Here is a 17295-nt window from a genome sequence, read left to right on the forward strand (position 1 = left end):
AGTATGCAGAAATCACTGCAAGTGAGAAGTACTGAGCATCTTATCCGATTAATACATATTTATTAATGGAATTAAATTAGCCCTTTAGCATTTCCAGCTCAAGTATTCTGCCTATTTTATGTTCAGATCAACCAGACCCAGCCTCTTGCACATCTCCTATGATGTCATTCAAAAAAAATATTATTGCAGCATTGGAATTTTAAAGCTGTGAGACGATGTATGTCAAATTCAAAACAATGTGAATGAATACACATTATATTTGACATTTGAATGCTAAAGTGTTAAACTATTACTGACATCATAAGAATTTTTATAAACTTTCAAGCAAACCTGAATTCTTTTTGGAATAATAGTTCTTGGAACACATAACATACAGCTATAAAGTTACCATTTAAACATTGAGCTGGAAAACTCTTTTAGATAGAAAAAGTTGAAGGCTACTTTCAAATTTTCTATCCAGAAGGATTTTATAATCCAATAACTTTCAATAAATCTAATTTTTATTTGTAACTAATTCAGCATTTAACTCTTAATTTTTTAACTCACAGTTCCTTGTATTCGGTTAGCCAAATACAAAGATGTTACGGATGGTACTTATCCAACAGTATTAGCAGAATTTTCATCTGTTGTAGCTGATACTCAGCAGTATATTGTATCCGAGAGGGAAGAAAAGAACGATTCTGAACTGGAGGTAAGGTTTGCAAGGGATGCATTTCATTGTTCTATTGTGAAACCTTGAATTTATACCCAACATCATCTCATAATCATCATTTTAACATCCACTTTTCCATGCTTGTATGGGTCAAACAGTCTACCGAGGCAGATTATTTTTACAGCTGGATGCCCTTCTTGTTACCATCCTGTTTAGAAGGTAATATTTTACCGTGGCCAGACATGTCCTTGCAGAATATTGGAAATGAATGTCTCTACCTGTATGACAGTGACAAGCATTTTACAACTATCACACAATGTCAAGACAAGGAGACACAAGCATGCATGCACACAGGCGCACGGGGACACACACACATCTCTTTTAGTTTCCATGTACCAAATCCACTAACAAGGTTTTGGCTGGCCAAGGGCTATAGTAGAACTTATTTGCCCACCATGTGGTTGGGAAGCACACTTGTTACCATACGGCCATGCTGGTGCCTCAGTATTATAAATACATACACAACAATGGATATGAAGTTAAAGTACTGGACTATTGACCACATGGTTAATAAGTTTAGATCTTTTTGTATACTTTTCTGCTTGTTTCAGTTCACTTGACTGGACAAAATCAGGCCCTAATCCTGCTTCAGCTCAGTAAAGTTTTCAACTGCATCTGGCATGCTAATCTCCTCTCAAAACTTCCCACTTATATACCCCAGCTATCTCTCATGTGATGGACTAATTTCATTTTGTCCAGTCGTAGCCAGGGCTGATAGAATTCTTTCTGATCTCCACAAATACTTGAATGTTCGCAGCATTTGATTCCCCCTCCTTCTTTCTTCCTTTTACACATCAGTTACCTACTTGGTGTCACCTCCAACAGCACCCACTCTCACACCTGACATTACCTTGTATCCTTCACTGAATCTGCAAACAGATACCTTATGAGAGTAGGCTGACCAAAATACTCTAATGGAGGGTGACTAAATGTGATTTATTTTTCAACATAGTCCCCCTCGTGGTCCATCAATACTGCAGTGCTAGGATCCCATTCGTGAAGATGCTTTCATCCTGTTGGTCAAAAAAGTTATCAACATCAGATATGTCATCATCACTGTGATGCTGGTTTCCAGCTAAGAGTTTGTTTCGTATTGGGAAACAGCTGATAGTCAGATGGAGTCAAATCAAGAGAATAAGGAGGGTGGTCAACCAGATCGAAGCCACAGTCATGTACAGCAGCCATTGAAACCAAGGACTTGTGTGCTGAAGCATTGTCATGATGAACAAGGCCTCTTTTATCGGTTTTCCTGGGCATAGTAGTCTCCATTGATAGAATGGTCCTTTTTGAAGGTAGCTTTCACTGGATGGAATGTCACTTAGGGTCAAAGTGATGAAGCCAACACTCATCCTGGGTGAGGAAATGTTCAAGGAAACCAACTGGATGTGCCTCAAACAATGTCAGATTTCCTCATGATGTGATCAGCTTGGTGCACTTTTGACTTGGTGTCAGAAGCTGTGGCACCTGCCGAGCAGAAACATTCATTATTTCAAGTTCATTGTGCAGAATATTCTCAACTCTTATGGAATATGCTAGTGGTATTGGCTATTTGATTTATAGTCAATCGCCTGTCATCCTTCACCATGTGGTGAATATGATCAATGTTTTTCTCAGTGGTGACAGTTGCAGGATGCTCAGACCTTTTGTCATCTTCAAGGGTCTCCGTTCCCCTCCTAAATTCAGCTGCCCACTTTTGCACTGTTGATAACATTGAAGCATCATCCCTTAATGTAGCAACCATGCCAGCATGAATGTCCTTGGGGCTAAACCGTTTTTCTGCAGGTATTAGATAACAGCACAATGCTAAATTTTGTTCATTTTCAAAAGAAGTCGCTACTAATTACCTTTGAAGTCTTTTTTTGAACAGTCAAGATGTCAGTTTACCTGAATCACTCCTCCATACTCTGCCTATTTTTTCAGCTCACCCTCATAAAAACATCTTCCAATAGAGATTGTGTGCCAATTTTGTTTTCTTCAACAGCAAAAGAACACATTCTGAATGCCAAGCCTCACTGAGGGGGTCTCCCTTGGCAAATGCATGTCCTTAACATAGCAAAGAATGTGCTGCAAAAGACTAACCATTTCAGTCCAAAACCAAAAATTACTTCATCTCTTAACAACTACTAACCTCCTACAAAACACAGGTGAAATCCTTATTGGGTCCTGCTCTTGCATGCAGTACAGTCCTGCTAAAACACAGATATTCTATACTTCATCCAGACTGGCATGATGTCACACAGGGACACATTCCAGACCTTCATTCACAGCTGTTCTGTCTTCTCTCTCTTTCTTTTATAGCACTCCTACAAAGGCCCCTATTCCTTTGACCCAGCTGGTCTCGTATGACCTTCACTTTAGCTCTTTCACCTCATTTGTCCCGTCTCCTTTCATTGCCTATTTTATGTCCCACCCTCAGTCCCTCTCTCCCACCACATTAACTCTAAACAATTCCCACCTTGCACTTCTCTTTCCTGCAACCAACAACTTGCAAAAGTTTAAAGAACATCATCAATGGCATCAGCCTGACCAGTTTTTGAAAACCTACTCAGCTCCTTCTTTTTAACCTGACAAACATATAAAAAAATGTACATAAAATTCGTCTTGTGACAGTCAAAAGAAAGAATTATTTTATGTATTAACACTTGCATGTATGATTGCCTTTATGTCCATAAAATTTCAAGAGCCAGGTATCTGCAAGATAGGAAGTAGGGACTATTTGGTAGGCATTTAATGTGGCAAGGCTTATATTTTACATTCAGATTCATTTGAGAGAAGTGATATTGACACATCAATCATATGAAAGTGAAAAGATTTATCTTCATCATCATCATTTAGCGTCCGCTTTCCATGCTAGCATGTGTTGGACGGTTCAACTGGGGTCTGTGAAGCCAGAAGGCTGCATCAGGCCCAGTCTGATCTGGCAGTGTTTCTATGGCTGGATGCCCTTCCAAACGCCAACCACTCCGTGAGTGTAGTGGGTGCTTTTTACGTGCCACCCGCACAGGTGCCAGACGGAGCTGGCAAACAGCTACGAACGGATGGTGCTTTTACGTGCCACCGGCACAGGGGCCAGGCGAGGCTGGCAACGGCCACGAACGGATGGTGCTTTTATGTGCCACCGGCACAGGGGCCAGGTGAGGCTGGCAACGGCCACGAACGGATGGTGCTACGTGCCACCGGCACGGGGACCAGGCAAGGCTGGCAACGGACACGAACGGATGGTGCTTTTACAATTAGATCAAAAGTATGAAGAGGAGAAAGACTGCTTAAAATAAATGCTGTTCTGCCTGAATTATTAACAGGATAAATTATTTGAAGCAAAACAAAATGTAATTTGAAACTGTATTGACTTCTTTGTTTTTCTTTTTTTCTAGACTGCTGAATATGTAGTGCTGCATACAAATTTATCATCAGATGAAATTATTCAGAATGTAGAAATCAGTGCCAATGCGCATGATGTGCAGCACTCAATGTTGGAAGCCACAGGGTCTGAGGAAACTGCATCGTACATAGTAGTGAGCACAGGTTCGCAAGAAAACAACCTGGACATGCTTGACATCCAAGCTGTGGAGAGTTTAATTCTGCCTGCTGAAGAGCAGGTTGTCCAGCAGTCGGACATTGAAGTGAGTGTTGTTAACGAGGAGAACGAACAGATTGTTGAGACGAACGGTGACTGCAGTGGAGAGCATCACGTCAGCGATATTGTCAATAACAACGATAGCATTGTAGATAACAATGAGAACATTGATCAGAGCAATGACATTAATACGGTTGAGGATTTACAAACGGTAACACTAGTTCAACAGGCCATTCCTACTGAGAACAATGAAATCCATGCTATTGCAGTGGCCCCACAAGAGGAAAACACTGTATGTGTTTCAACATCAGACACCATTCACCAGGCTGTTATAACGGTTGACATGGTAGATTCCTGTGGTCAGGAACAAACTCTAGACATATCTACTGATATGATGGCTACTTGCAGCCACGAACAATCCCTCGACATAGCTGCCGATATGATGGATCCTTGTAACCAGGAACAATCTCTTGACATATCTTCTATCCAAGAAGTGAGTGCCATGGATGTGGATGAAAGCTGACATTAAAAATATTATTGTGTGTATATGTGACTGTTAATGCTGGAAGATTCGTCTGACTTCCTGCAGAACTGTTATGAGATCTTTCTATTCACTTGTATGAAAGAAAGAAAGAAAAGCAAAAAGAAGTCTGGGCAAATATATTTTTATCAGGAAAAAAACTAAATATGAAGAGTATATTCTTCCCGTGTCATCAAAAAATCTTGACAGTATTAAAAATGATACAAAAGGAATGATACTCCAGTAAAAATGGGAAACTTAAATGGTTAACTCATAATATGAAACCAAACAATAAAAGAATCTTTTATAAAATATCTTTGATTTTTCTTGAATTTCTACAAAATTGATCATCATTTTAACAGCCATTTCTCCATGCCTGCATTGACCAGTTTATTGAGGCAGATTTTTTATGATGGATGCCCTTCCTGTTGCCAACCCTTACTCGTTTCTAAGCAAGGTAATATTTTTCTGTAGTCAGACATGTTTTCCCTCAATATTGGAAATGAATGTCATTCATTTACATGACATGTCAAGATGAGAAAAAAAAAACATGGGTACACATACACACGGTGGGCTTCTTTCAGTTTCTTATTTCTTTATTGCCCACAAGGCAATATTGCTAAACATAGAGGGGACAAACAAGGACAGACAAACGGATTAAGTCAATTACATTGACTCCAGTGTGTAACTGGTACTTAATTTATCGGCCCTGAAAGGATGAAAGGCAAAGTCAACCTCAGCAGAATTTGAACTCAGAAAGTAACAGCAGACGAAATACCGCTAAGCATTTCGCCCGGCATGCTAACGTTTCTGCCTACCAAATCCACTCACAGCTGGATGCCCTTCCTAACACCAACCCCTCAGTAGAGTGGATTTAGTGCTTTTTACATACAGCTGAATGCCTTTCCAAATGCCAACCACTTCACAGTGTGGATGGCATACTTTTTAAGTGGCACCTGCACTGACCGGATCGCCAAGTACCTTGCAAGACAAAAAACAATCTTTTGAGAGGGGAGGGGATCTTGTGTCAGATGAAAGGTTATAGTGAGGCAGAAACAGGTGTCTTGCTATAGAAGAGGTACAAGGTTACCCAGCCGGAGAGAAAGAGATGAGGAATGATGACAGAAAAAGACGTGCTTCCACAAAGGAGAAACATGATTACCCAAACTGAGGGAAGTGCTGGAGAAGGAGAGAGAGAGAGAGTGTGGGAAAGTTCTGGGCATACTCCCAAGGGACAGGAATCCGAATGGAAACGGGACATTTGAGTAAAGGAAGAGAGATATAGATGGTGGCAAGTGCCAAGACACACCCTTGAGGTTTGAACGTCATAATATATAAGTGGCAAGGTATTGCTAAGGAAGTGCGATTAGAGAGTGCAGAGGGTCCAGTGGCGAAAACTTGGGTGTATATAGAGTGGTGGGGGTGGGTTACTGGATAGCAATCATACAGAGAAACAGTTCCAGGAATTGAACCCATGACTTTATGATCAAGAGCTTAACCACTAGGCCATCTTTTTCTACTGGTCACTTTGCTGAACCACTAAGTTACAGAGATGCAAAGACACCAACACTGGTCATTGGGGAACAAAGACAAAGAAACATAGATATATATACATATATATATGATGGGCTTCTTTCAGTTTCTATCTACAAAGTCCACTCAGAAGGCTTTGGTCAGCCTGAGGCTATAGTAGAAGACACTTTATTTGGTGCCTGGAGGGGGGCTGGACCCTGAGAACCATGTGGTTAGGAAGCAAGCTTCTTACCACACATCCATGCCTGTATGTATGTGTTGTCTCCTACCACTGCTTGACAACCAGAGTTGGTTTGTTTACATCCCCAGTTCAACCAAAGAGACCGGTAGAATAACTACCTAACTTAAATATAAATACTAGGGTCAACTTGTTCGACCAAGAGTTTCAAGGCGGAGTTTTCTACAGCCAGATGCCCCTCATTAACAACCCTCACTTTCTGTGTGAGGTAATATTTTCCCACTCCACTGAACAACAATGATCCCAGATTTGTTTACATGGAAGACTGGAAACAAAGGATGCCATCAGTGAGCCATTGTTTACAACCAGCAAAATACATGAAAAGGGAAATTACAAACTCAAACACACACAGACATATACACACACAATGGGCTTCTTTCTGTTACCATGTACCTCTCTCTCTTTTACTCTTTTACCAAATCCACTCAAAAAGCTGTGGACTGACCCTAAAATTGTGGTTGGGAAGTCGACTTTTTAATCACACAGCCATCCCTGTGCCTCAAATATAAACCAGCTGTGAAGATAAGCATCAAATGTCTGAAACTGAATGGAAGTGGGAAAATCAAAATTTCAAAATAATTTAAGATATATCAGATTATTTTGTTAGTTATGAAAAACAAAAGGACAAGAAAAATCAATATCAGACTTTTATTTCATTGATTAGTTTGAAAAGCATTCAGAAACACACACACATACATACACACATATATTAAAGTGTCTCTTCAAGTTACTACTTGAGCATTTCTTGCAAAGTTATCTCTTATCACTGTCATAACATTAACATTCAATCATTAAATTATCTCTAGCTTCAGTTGTCAGCTTCATATGTACACCAGCATGATTGGGAGGAAACCTCTACATGGTTGCTTGATCTGCCAAAAATAGCAGCAACATTTTGTCTCTGTCTTAAAAAAGGAAGGACAATAGTGTCTGCAATACACTACCCAAATTTAAAGAAAATTTTCCACAAAATCAAAATGTTACCAGCACAATTTGAATATATATATTTTTTATAAAACTACAAATATAGAAGGTGTTTTTATAAAGACACCGTTTCTTGTGTCTTGTCTGTTTTATTTAAGTACGTTAACCAATGTTGACGAAGGTGATTATCAGTGCCTGTACCTCGCTTCAGTTCAAGTTTTTCCAGAAGTAATAACAAAACTGGTCTATTTTCTTGTAAAAGGTCCGGATAAAATAAGAACAACTTATTCCAGAGTTGACTGAGACTAGCAGGAAAATTGGCAAAATAGTCAGTCAAAAACTGATTAAGTATTTCTAATAATTCTTTACAAGGTACTTCTGTTGAATACTGGTAACACGCTTTCAGGAGAAGGTTTAACACCTGTGTTGTACTTTGTCTAAGTTGAGGAGTTTTTGTGAGTAAATAGCATTCCAGAAGTGGTCGAAGCAGTAACAGTGTGTCTTTAGCGACATCTTCCGTCGATTCTGTCATATCAATAACTTCTCCAATAAACTGAACACCAATAGTTGTAGATTCAGGAAGTTTTAAGCCCTCGGCTTTCAGGACATTTTCCTGTAAAGTTGCCCAAATAAAATTTCGAAAGTTTCTCATGTTACAAATGCTATTTGTAACCAGTCTATCTGTAAGTAAATGTACCAAAGGATGAGGTTTTAGTTGAAATGTGAAATTAGTTTGTTCTCCACCACTACGTTTCAATGGAAACCTTGGCAAATATTGCAGAACTATGTCTTTAAGTCTTCGTTGGACATATGGGGCATATCGGCTGCTGATTTTACTCAAACCCGAAACAAATAAATGAAGCGTGTCATGTACAACTGACTTTATGATTGGGTTGAGAGGCTTGGAAGGGTTAAATAAAGAATGGGGGAAGAGCAAGCAATCAATGACCTGCTGCAAAGAAGGAACATTAAACAACAAAGGGGCACAGAACTTTACAAGGTTCCCTATTGTAGAATATATATGCTTTACAACCGACATATTCGAGGGATTATCAAGAAGTGGTTGTATACTAATACTGATATCTTCAAAAAATAGCTTAATATCCTCTTTCAATTTCATTTTGTCTTCCCAGCTGACAGTAATTTCATGAGCCTTTGCAAACATTTTGAAAAGTTCTATCAAAACTTCACATTCACTTGTAAGATCTGTCTTATTTACTACAGAACAGATTCTTTTAATGATAGGCAAATCTAACACATATTTGGTCACAACTTCAAGTTGTCTTGAGGGAACAGGTCCTAACAATAAACAACATCTAAGCCAGCTATGGATTAGTTTAATCTGGAGTGAGCCTTTAAGAAACTGATCTTCACTAGTTTCTAGATTTTCAGTGACAGATGGTTCTGCCAAAACATGTCCAAGGAAACGGCAAGTAACCGACACATTGATAGATATATCACAAACAAATTTGGAGAAGACTGAGGAAAAACTGGGACTCCAGTCAGGGAGTGTAAGTGAAAGGCAGAGGAACTGAGCTGCAAGGTCAGCAATTTCGGGCAGTGCTTTCGGAGATTTGGCTTCACTCTCAACAAATGGGAAAGCAGTTACCCACATACTTTGTGCCATCTGTTCATGGTGGTCGTTTGGTATGAATATATCTCCTTCAGTTTCTTGTTGGGTTTTGACCAAGGAAAGCAGCTTTGACAGAACTGCACTAAACAAAACAACCATGCTACATATTTCAAAATTATGGCAAACTGTTAAAATGAGATTGATGTCTTTTGAAATGAGTTTATATTCAGATAAAGTGAATTCAGGACTAGAATCAATTAAGTCTTGTAAACAATCTATATAAACTTTAAGGACATCCCACAGATCTCTTCGCTTGTGCACATCGATGGAATCTGATGCAAATTTACTACTTATGTAATTCAGCAATGGTATTATTCTGTCAATTGCAGCACTACAGTCATGATTCCAGTGCATGAAAATGGACATTCCTGCATAAATTCCCTTTATTATAACACATTGGCGCTTGGTATCAGCTAATCGAAAGTCAATCATGTTGTAAAAATCGAACAGAGATCGCAGTAGCTGCTCATCGTGTGTGCATAATGTTAAGCTGAGAAACAGCTTGGTGAAATGTGTAAGACCAGGTTCTGTCAGTTCTTGCATTCCTCGTTGATGGAACTTTGATAAGAGTCGTCCTTTAAAATTCCGCCAGGCTGAATTGTTCCCATCATTAACAAATGCTTTGAGTTGTTGACATGTTAGGTAAAGAAATAGGTGGAAACTATTTCCTTTAGAAAGAGTAGCTAAATCAAAGTCTTTATTATTTAGCTCCAAGCATTCTTCAAATAATTCACGAGCAGTTTTAACTTTGATGACCATGCCAGATAATCCAGATGTATTAACCTGTAAGAAGTAAAAATGTGATCTTACAAAGACATTGTACAAGTATAGATACAAAACATAAATGTTGATATGGTCAAATACAAATTCTTAGTCTAAGGTAAAATGGAATTAATCAGATAGATCATCATCATCATCATCTGCATCATCGTTTAACGTCTGCTTTCCATGCGAGCATAGGTTGGACGATTTTGACTGAGGGCTGGCGAACCAGATGGCTGCACCAGGCTCCAATCTTGATCTGGCAGAGTTTCTACAGCTGGATGCCCTTCCTAACGCCAACCACTCCGAGAGTGTAGTGGGTACTTTTTACGTGCCACCGGCATGTAAAGATCTATTAAGAAAGCATCAACTTTATAACTGGTCAAAATCTTTGATGACAAACATTTATAGACAAAGTTGTTTTTTTTTCTATATATATATAATTACTATTTAGTAAGAAGGGCAGCACCATTGTGCACACATTTTGGTACTAGTCTACAGAAGAAATTTATAAGTACTCAAAAGGATCATTGGTTAAAATAAATGTAGTGTAATAATAAATAATTACATTTATTATACATTCAGTGTGCAACATCAGGTTTTTGCTGTTAGAGGGAACAAAGTGCCCATAATTTCACATAGTGGCAAGATCAATGCAGGGTAGTGGAAGAAAGATTTATAGATGAAGAGGAAAATCCTAAGGGATGCATAACTGGAGTAGAAGGAATAAGGAAAGTGTTTGATGCAGAAGTTTTCAAGGGAAACAAGAGATAAAAAAAAAAGTGGAGGAAGAGGCTGAACAAGAAAGTCCACTTAGCTTGTAACTTTTAAGCAGAGGTTGGCAAAGTGGTCAGTATTGACCCCTGGGGTGGTGGGGTATCTATGTATCTGTTCAAGGGGTTGATAAACACCTGAAACAATTTTGAGCATTATTGCCCTTCATGAATTTTGTTAAATCTCTTAAAATATTTCTCATTAAATGATTAAAAAAAATGGAAGAATTATTCTCTTTCAATCAAGAAATTTTTATTAATTATACTTTCTAATTTATTCTAGAAATTTACATGATGGGCTGATAAGTGATCAACAATTCTATGAAGGGATCAAAGATATAAAATATTTGTTGACCCTGGATTGAAGGAACAGAAGCCATTATAGTAGGGGGAGTACCATCCTGATGAATGAATCACCAACTGGATGGGACTCATTTAAAACAGGGTGTGGTATAATATATTCAGCAGCATTTCTATGTAAAGTACGTCAGCAGTTTTTTTATTGTTTTGCAGTGTTGAAGAGGGTTAGCAACTTATGAAAACTGAAGTAATTTCTGTCTCTGAAGAGGAAGCCTGGTTTTCGTGATATCATATATGTAATGTTGCCATGCGAGAGGTGCAACCCCTGCTCTTGCCGGTTCTTGTTAAGCTGTCTGAATCATGCCAGCATGGAAAACTGATGCTGAATGATGCTGATGATGTACATATGTAAGATTGCCACAAGAGATTATCAGAGATTGTGAGGCTAGCATGTGCAGGGACTTCATGAGTTGTTCATGGATACTAAGATAGTACGAAATAAACTGATTCATCATCATCATCATTTAACGTCCGCTTTCCATGCTGGCATGGGTTGGACGATTCAACTGGGGTCTGGGAAGCCAGGGGCTGCACCAGGCTCCAGTCTGATCCGGCAGAGTTTCTACAGCTGGATGCCCTTCCTAACGCCAACCACTCCGTGAGTGTAGTGGGTGCTTTTTACGTGCCACCGGCACAGGTGCCAGACGAGGCTGGCAAACAGCCATGATCGGATGGTGCTTTTTACATGCCACCGGCATGGGGACCATGATATTCATGATAAAATCTATATGCAGTGTTGAGAGTCCCATGTTCTCAGTAAAGGAGGTCTTTGTAGTTCCTGCAGCATGATGATGTCCAAGTTGAATGTAGCTGGAGTATGAGTAGCAAAAGATTAAGACACCGGGAAGAGTAGTAACATTAAGTCTGTATGTATTTGCAAGTGTTCTCTCTTCACAAATCTATGGCTTGTGCCTCTGATAGCAATCATTGTTATTATCTGTAGTAAGGCAGAAAGCTAGCAAAATCATTATCAATCCAGACAAAGTGCTTTGTGACATTTCTTCCACCTTTACATTCTGTGTTCTAATTCCAGTGAGATCAACTTTGCTCTTCATCCTTTCGAGGTCAATAAAATGAGTACCAGTTGAGTACTGAGGTCAATGTAATCTACCAGTCTCCTACCCCCAAAATTTCAGGCTTTCTGCCTACAACAGAAAGGATTATTATTATTATTATTATTATTATTAAAGCAGCAAGCTGGCGGTGTTGTTAGCACACTGGATGAAATGCTTAGCAGTATTTCACCCACTGCTACATTCTGAGTTCAAATTCCGCCGAGGGTGACTTTGCCTTTCATCCTTTCGGGGTTGATAAATTAAGTGCCAGTGAAACACTGGGGGGAATCGATGAAAATGACTTATCCCCTCCCCCAAAATTTCAGGCCTTGTGCCTGTAGTAGAAAAGATTATCATCATTATCATCAGTAGTAGTAGTAGTAGTAGTATGAAAAAAATCCCAGTAAAATTGAGTACTGGAGTTGATCTAATAGATGTGCCCCTTCCCTCAAAATAGAAAGAATAATTAGAAGGTGATGAGCTGGCAGAATTATTAGCATACCTCTCAAAATGCTTGACAGCATTTCTTCCAGTTTTACTTTCAGAGTTCAAATACTGCCAAGATCGACTTGGCCTTTTATCCTTTCAGGTTCAATAAAATAAGGTAATAAAGTACCAATCAAGTACTGGGGTTGATCTAATTGACTGACCCTTTCCCCTTCAAACTGCTGGCCTTGTGCCCAAATTAGAAAGAATTATTATTATAGTACTTTACCTTAAAGGTGTTGTTTAGTTTACGAAAAAAGTAATTCCAAAGAACATTTAGAAATGTCAAATCTGCTTTCCACAATCGACAGATTTGTACGGAGCATAACATATAACATTGGAGCTCTTCCTCAGAAACTTGACCAGCGAGTAAACCTTTCATTTGGCTGACAATTTCCTCATAATTGCTTTCAACATATCTCTGTCCAGTATCAAGTTTACCAAAATTGTTGAGTTTATAGAGTGGTGCCAAATGGAAAATCATCCAGATGCAGAACCCAGGAATGTTTTTCAGCTCGTTTTTAGAGTAAAAGTTGGGAATAGTTCCTGCAGTTTTATCACCAGTTGCACTTGAAATCAATTTATGTCCATTTATAACCTAGAAAATATAAAGAAAATGAATTTAAAGTAAAATCAGTCAAAGTTCTTTACACTTCTTAAATACAATATACATGTAGAGATGGAAAAACAAGGAACATTGTGTGCAATAAATCTATTCATTAATTGTCCTTATATGATATACAAATTACATTCACAATACTGCTGTTAAATAAGCTTAATCCTTTATTGATTAAGGGATAAATATGTGGTTAAGAAGTTTATTTTCCAACCACATGGTTTTGGGTGCAAGTCCCACGACACCTTGAGCAAACATCTACTATAACCTCAGACTGACCAAAGCTTCATGAGTAGATTTAATAGATGGAAACTGAAAGAAGCCCATTGTGTGTGTGTGTGTGTGTGTGCATAAATGTATGTATGTATATGTCTATGTATGTCTGTATCACCTTGCTTTGATACTGCATGACAGCTGTAAATGAGAGCCACTATCAATCATTTTGCCTGATATTGGGAAAAAATTAGCTTACTTAGAAAAAGTAAGGGTTGGTAACAAGGACATTCAACTGTAGAAAATTGACCTCAACAAACTCTGTCCAATCTCTTCAAGTATGGAAAAGTGGACATTAAAATAATGATGACTAATGATTTACACAAGAGTTCAGAGATATTGCTTCTGTTGTCATAGTTAATCTTCAAATCAAGGATGTCATTTTCCAGCAGGTTTATATGACAGAGCATTCTCTTGTTACACACCAGTATATTAGAACACTATTCCGAATCAAATTGTATTCAGATTGTGTAGCTTCTTTTTAACTCCGGTACAAGATTTATTGGCATGATGTAGTCAAACATTTTTTCAAAAAAATAAATAAAAGCACAAGCAGAGCAGAATATTTTATTGTGACTGATTCTCAGACTGGTTTGAAGAATAAGTCCATTATTCACCATACTTTGATATGATTTATAAATTTTCCTATCACCACGATGCTCTCTCTCTCTCTCTCTCTCTAGTTTCCCACTTACCCCAGGCTTTTCATAATCATGATCACAGTCAATCTCAGATACTCACACAAGCCTCAAATTTACTAAAAAATATTAAACATTCCTTCACTGATGCCAGCGAGTAGATTATTGTCATGCTGAGGCCCCACCCTCAAGATAAGTAAAAAAATAAAACGTAGTACATATATTTGTTAGAAAGAGATGATTTTTTCCATCCTTGTCCAGTACAGTGATAAATGTCTCTCTTTTTCTTGGCAGTACAAGTCGTATGATATTTCTAAGTATTTGAGATGACGTTACATGTTATCCGTTGTTCTTTAGGGGGTAGTATCTTTTATAGAAATAACATAAAAGCAGAATCCAAAGCTAGAAATACGATGGATATAGACTATAAAAATGCAAGGATTCGGTTTCAAATTTTGGTACAAGGCCAATAATTTCGGTGGAGGGGGTAAATCGATTACATCGATCCCAGTGTTCGACTGGTACTTATTTTATCGACCCCGAAAGCATAAAAGGCAAAGTGGACCTCAGCGGAATTTGAACTTAGATCGTAAAACCAGACGAAATACTGCTAAGCATTTTGTCCGGCACCGTAACGATTCTGCCACCTTAAATTCATATATTGTTATATATCACATGAAATAGTTGAAATTTAAAAAATACATTACCTCGTATAATGAGTACCAAAACGCTCGTCCACCTCGAGATCTTTGCCGATGTTTGAGCACCTGAATTAACATCGTCCACATCTCTTTGACACAGGTACACGTAAACGGGGATACTTTGGTGTAGTCAGAAAATGCAAGATTAGAAAAACGCTGGCAAGCAATTGCCGACAAGTCCCATAAGATAAAATTCACAATTCTTTGAAATGCATCTGGTTCGATTTCATCCGTAGGTACCAAATGAGACCCACAATGTAACATTTCTGATGTGATTTCAAAATTGTGATCAGGACACAAATCAACAATACGGAAGACTAGTTCCATGGTGGACCAATATATATCCAGATGCATATGCAAAGTGTGATAAAATCCTGAACCACCTTTGCTTCCATGGCGACAGGTACTGTTTTGGAGGAAGTGCCTTGGTAATTCGGAGATGGGTCCAATGTGTTGCAACGATAACTGAATGTTATGAAATAATTGTTGAAGAAAAACATGGTTATTAGTTTCCTCGGGAATGTTACAATCACTCGACGGGTCATTTCTCAGACTCGAAGGAACATATTTCTGTAAATAATAATTGATGTAATCCAAAAAAGTTTTAATTTGCTCTCGTTGACTTAACAGTTCTCTACTTTGGTGGGAATTGACTTCTCCCATTCTGAGAGTGTCTCTCTCGGCGTTGTTGACAACATGATTGATTGACTGTCTAAACAATAAAAACAAACGTTCAGGGTGGAAATCTAATGCGGTTCTAACGGAATATTTAAAACCAAACAACCAGATCCAGTTAGAACATGTGTTTCTGTCAACAGGTGGGTTCACCTCGTTCATACAAACGTCATCGTCGTCGTCTAAAAACCCAACAGGTTTCTGCTGAGTTTGCAGCTGTGGAGATGTTGAAGCACTGACCTGGGTGTGTTGGAAGAAATCTTTCAGGGTACCTTTGCTAAGATAACTCTCAGGATGAAAATCGTCCAGACAGTTCGGGTTGACTTCGCCATTACAAACAAACATAACAAGCGGACGAATAGGTAAGGTGGTGATGGTGGTTGTAGAAACCCGATGAGTTCCGAATGAACCATTGCTCTGAGGCATGGCGCGCCTTTCACAACAAATCCAAATTTCCCGCTTTCTTTTAGTACCGGAGAGTTATTTCCCCTTTCGGTCGAACTGGAAAAAATATTTCCTTCCATTCTCGCACTTTAACATTTTCTCCTCTCTTCCCTCATTAAATCTATGTGCATCTATCATTTTTTATGTTTTTATTCGTTTCAGTCATTAGATTGCAGCCATGCTGGGACACCGTCTCGAAGAATTTGTGGTCGAATAAATCGACCCCAGTACTAATGCCTAGTATTTATACTATCGGTTTTTTTTTGCCGAACCGCTAAGTTACGGCTGCGTAAACACAACAATACCCGTTGTCAAATGGTGGCGGGGGACAAACACAAAGACACACACACCACACATACATATATATACATATATATATATATATATATATATATATATATATATATATATATATATATATATACATACATACACGACGAGCTTTATTCAGTTTCCGTCTACCAATTCCACTCACAAGGCTTTGGTTGCCCCCAGGCTATAGTACAAGAGACTTGCCAAAGGTGCCTTGCAATGGGATTGAACCTGGAACCATGTGGTTGGGATGCAAGCCTCTTACAACACAGTCACGCCTATAAATATATATTTCGTTTCACTTAGCTCGCTAACGCTCCAATTAAATGGATTTTCATCACAAATTTCCTTCGCCAATATAAAAAAAATATATATTTAATTCCAAACTAACATGTAAATTGTATATTTAGGGTTTTTTTCTGTGTGAATTTATGATATATGAACAGATTAAGACACTACTTAAATACAGGGGTCCCGATGCATCTATGTAACGATATGTTTTTACAGTGCACACTCGTTAGGGTTAGGGTTACGTAGAGGCGTCGGGACCTTTGTATTTAAGTAGTATCCAGATTAAAATCAATTACTCTTTTAGGATGAATGTTGCAGTTGAGCTGACATGCTTAAAGAAATTAAAAGCAAGACGCAAGACATTTAGTCGAACTAACCCCAGCTTATACCTGCTTAACCCAACAGAAATTGTGCCAAAAGATTTTATATACATGTGTATTTATTTATTTAACATATCAAAACGTTCCCAGAAAGTAAGGCTTGCGAACGTTGCAGGAATAGATATCACAGCAAGTTATACACTTTACTCTTCGTCTGTTCTTGAAAGTTATAGGCGGTGCTCCAGCATGACTTCAGTCCTACGACTGAAACCATTAAAGGAAAAGCTAACTATATAAATTGTTCTTGCTACTTACAAAAGTCGCTTGCGTAGAGTAGATTTACAATTAGGTGCACAGAATATAAAAAGCTAAACATCTGCAGCTCAAGAATTGATATTTAAACTAGTGAACTTCCCACCGGCACTGAGTATGTCAACAACTTGACCAAATGC

The 17295-nt window shown here is 38.5% G+C and overlaps 2 protein-coding genes across 3 annotated transcripts in view; one reads left to right on the forward strand and one right to left on the reverse strand.

Annotated features, from left to right (window-relative positions):
- Positions 1 to 5003, forward strand: part of LOC115232370 (transcription factor E4F1) — a 39125-nt gene extending 34122 nt beyond the window's left edge. Inside the window, exons 14-15 of one of the 2 annotated variants that reach the window (XM_029802222.2) lie at positions 549 to 691; positions 4087 to 5003. In XM_029802222.2, the coding sequence (XP_029658082.1) occupies positions 549 to 691; positions 4087 to 4812 (869 nt within the window). In that variant the 3' untranslated portion in view covers positions 4813 to 5003. The remainder of the gene's footprint in view (positions 1 to 548; positions 692 to 4086) is intronic. The other variant, XM_036511214.1, reaches the window with a different exon arrangement.
- Positions 5004 to 7250: 2247 nt separating this feature from the next.
- On the reverse strand, positions 7251 to 15942 carry LOC115232670 (protein MMS22-like). The gene is made up of 3 exons (XM_029802689.2): positions 14808 to 15942; positions 12803 to 13171; positions 7251 to 9920 (listed from the first exon to the last, which is right to left on the reverse strand). Exons 1-3 carry the CDS (start codon positions 15900 to 15902, stop codon positions 7620 to 7622), a joined length of 3765 nt encoding a protein of 1254 aa, XP_029658549.1. The 5' UTR covers positions 15903 to 15942; the 3' UTR covers positions 7251 to 7619.
- Between the last annotated feature and the right edge of the window lie 1353 nt (positions 15943 to 17295).

Source organism: Octopus sinensis, linkage group LG2 (genome assembly GCF_006345805.1).
Source record: "Octopus sinensis linkage group LG2, ASM634580v1, whole genome shotgun sequence".
NCBI classification, from domain to species: Eukaryota; Metazoa; Mollusca; class Cephalopoda; order Octopoda; family Octopodidae; genus Octopus; species Octopus sinensis.

Excerpts from the sequence above, each read along its gene's own strand:
- LOC115232670 (XM_029802689.2), bottom strand. The coding sequence starts at position 15,902 with ATGCCTCAGAGCAATGGTTCATTCGGAACTCATCGGGTTTCTACAACC. Across the intron at positions 13,172-14,807 it reads TTTGGTACTCATTATACGAG|GTTATAAATGGACATAAATT; the intron begins GTAATGTATTTT and ends TATATTTTCTAG. Across the intron at positions 9,921-12,802 it reads AACTAAACAACACCTTTAAG|GTTAATACATCTGGATTATC; the intron begins GTAAAGTACTAT and ends TACTTCTTACAG.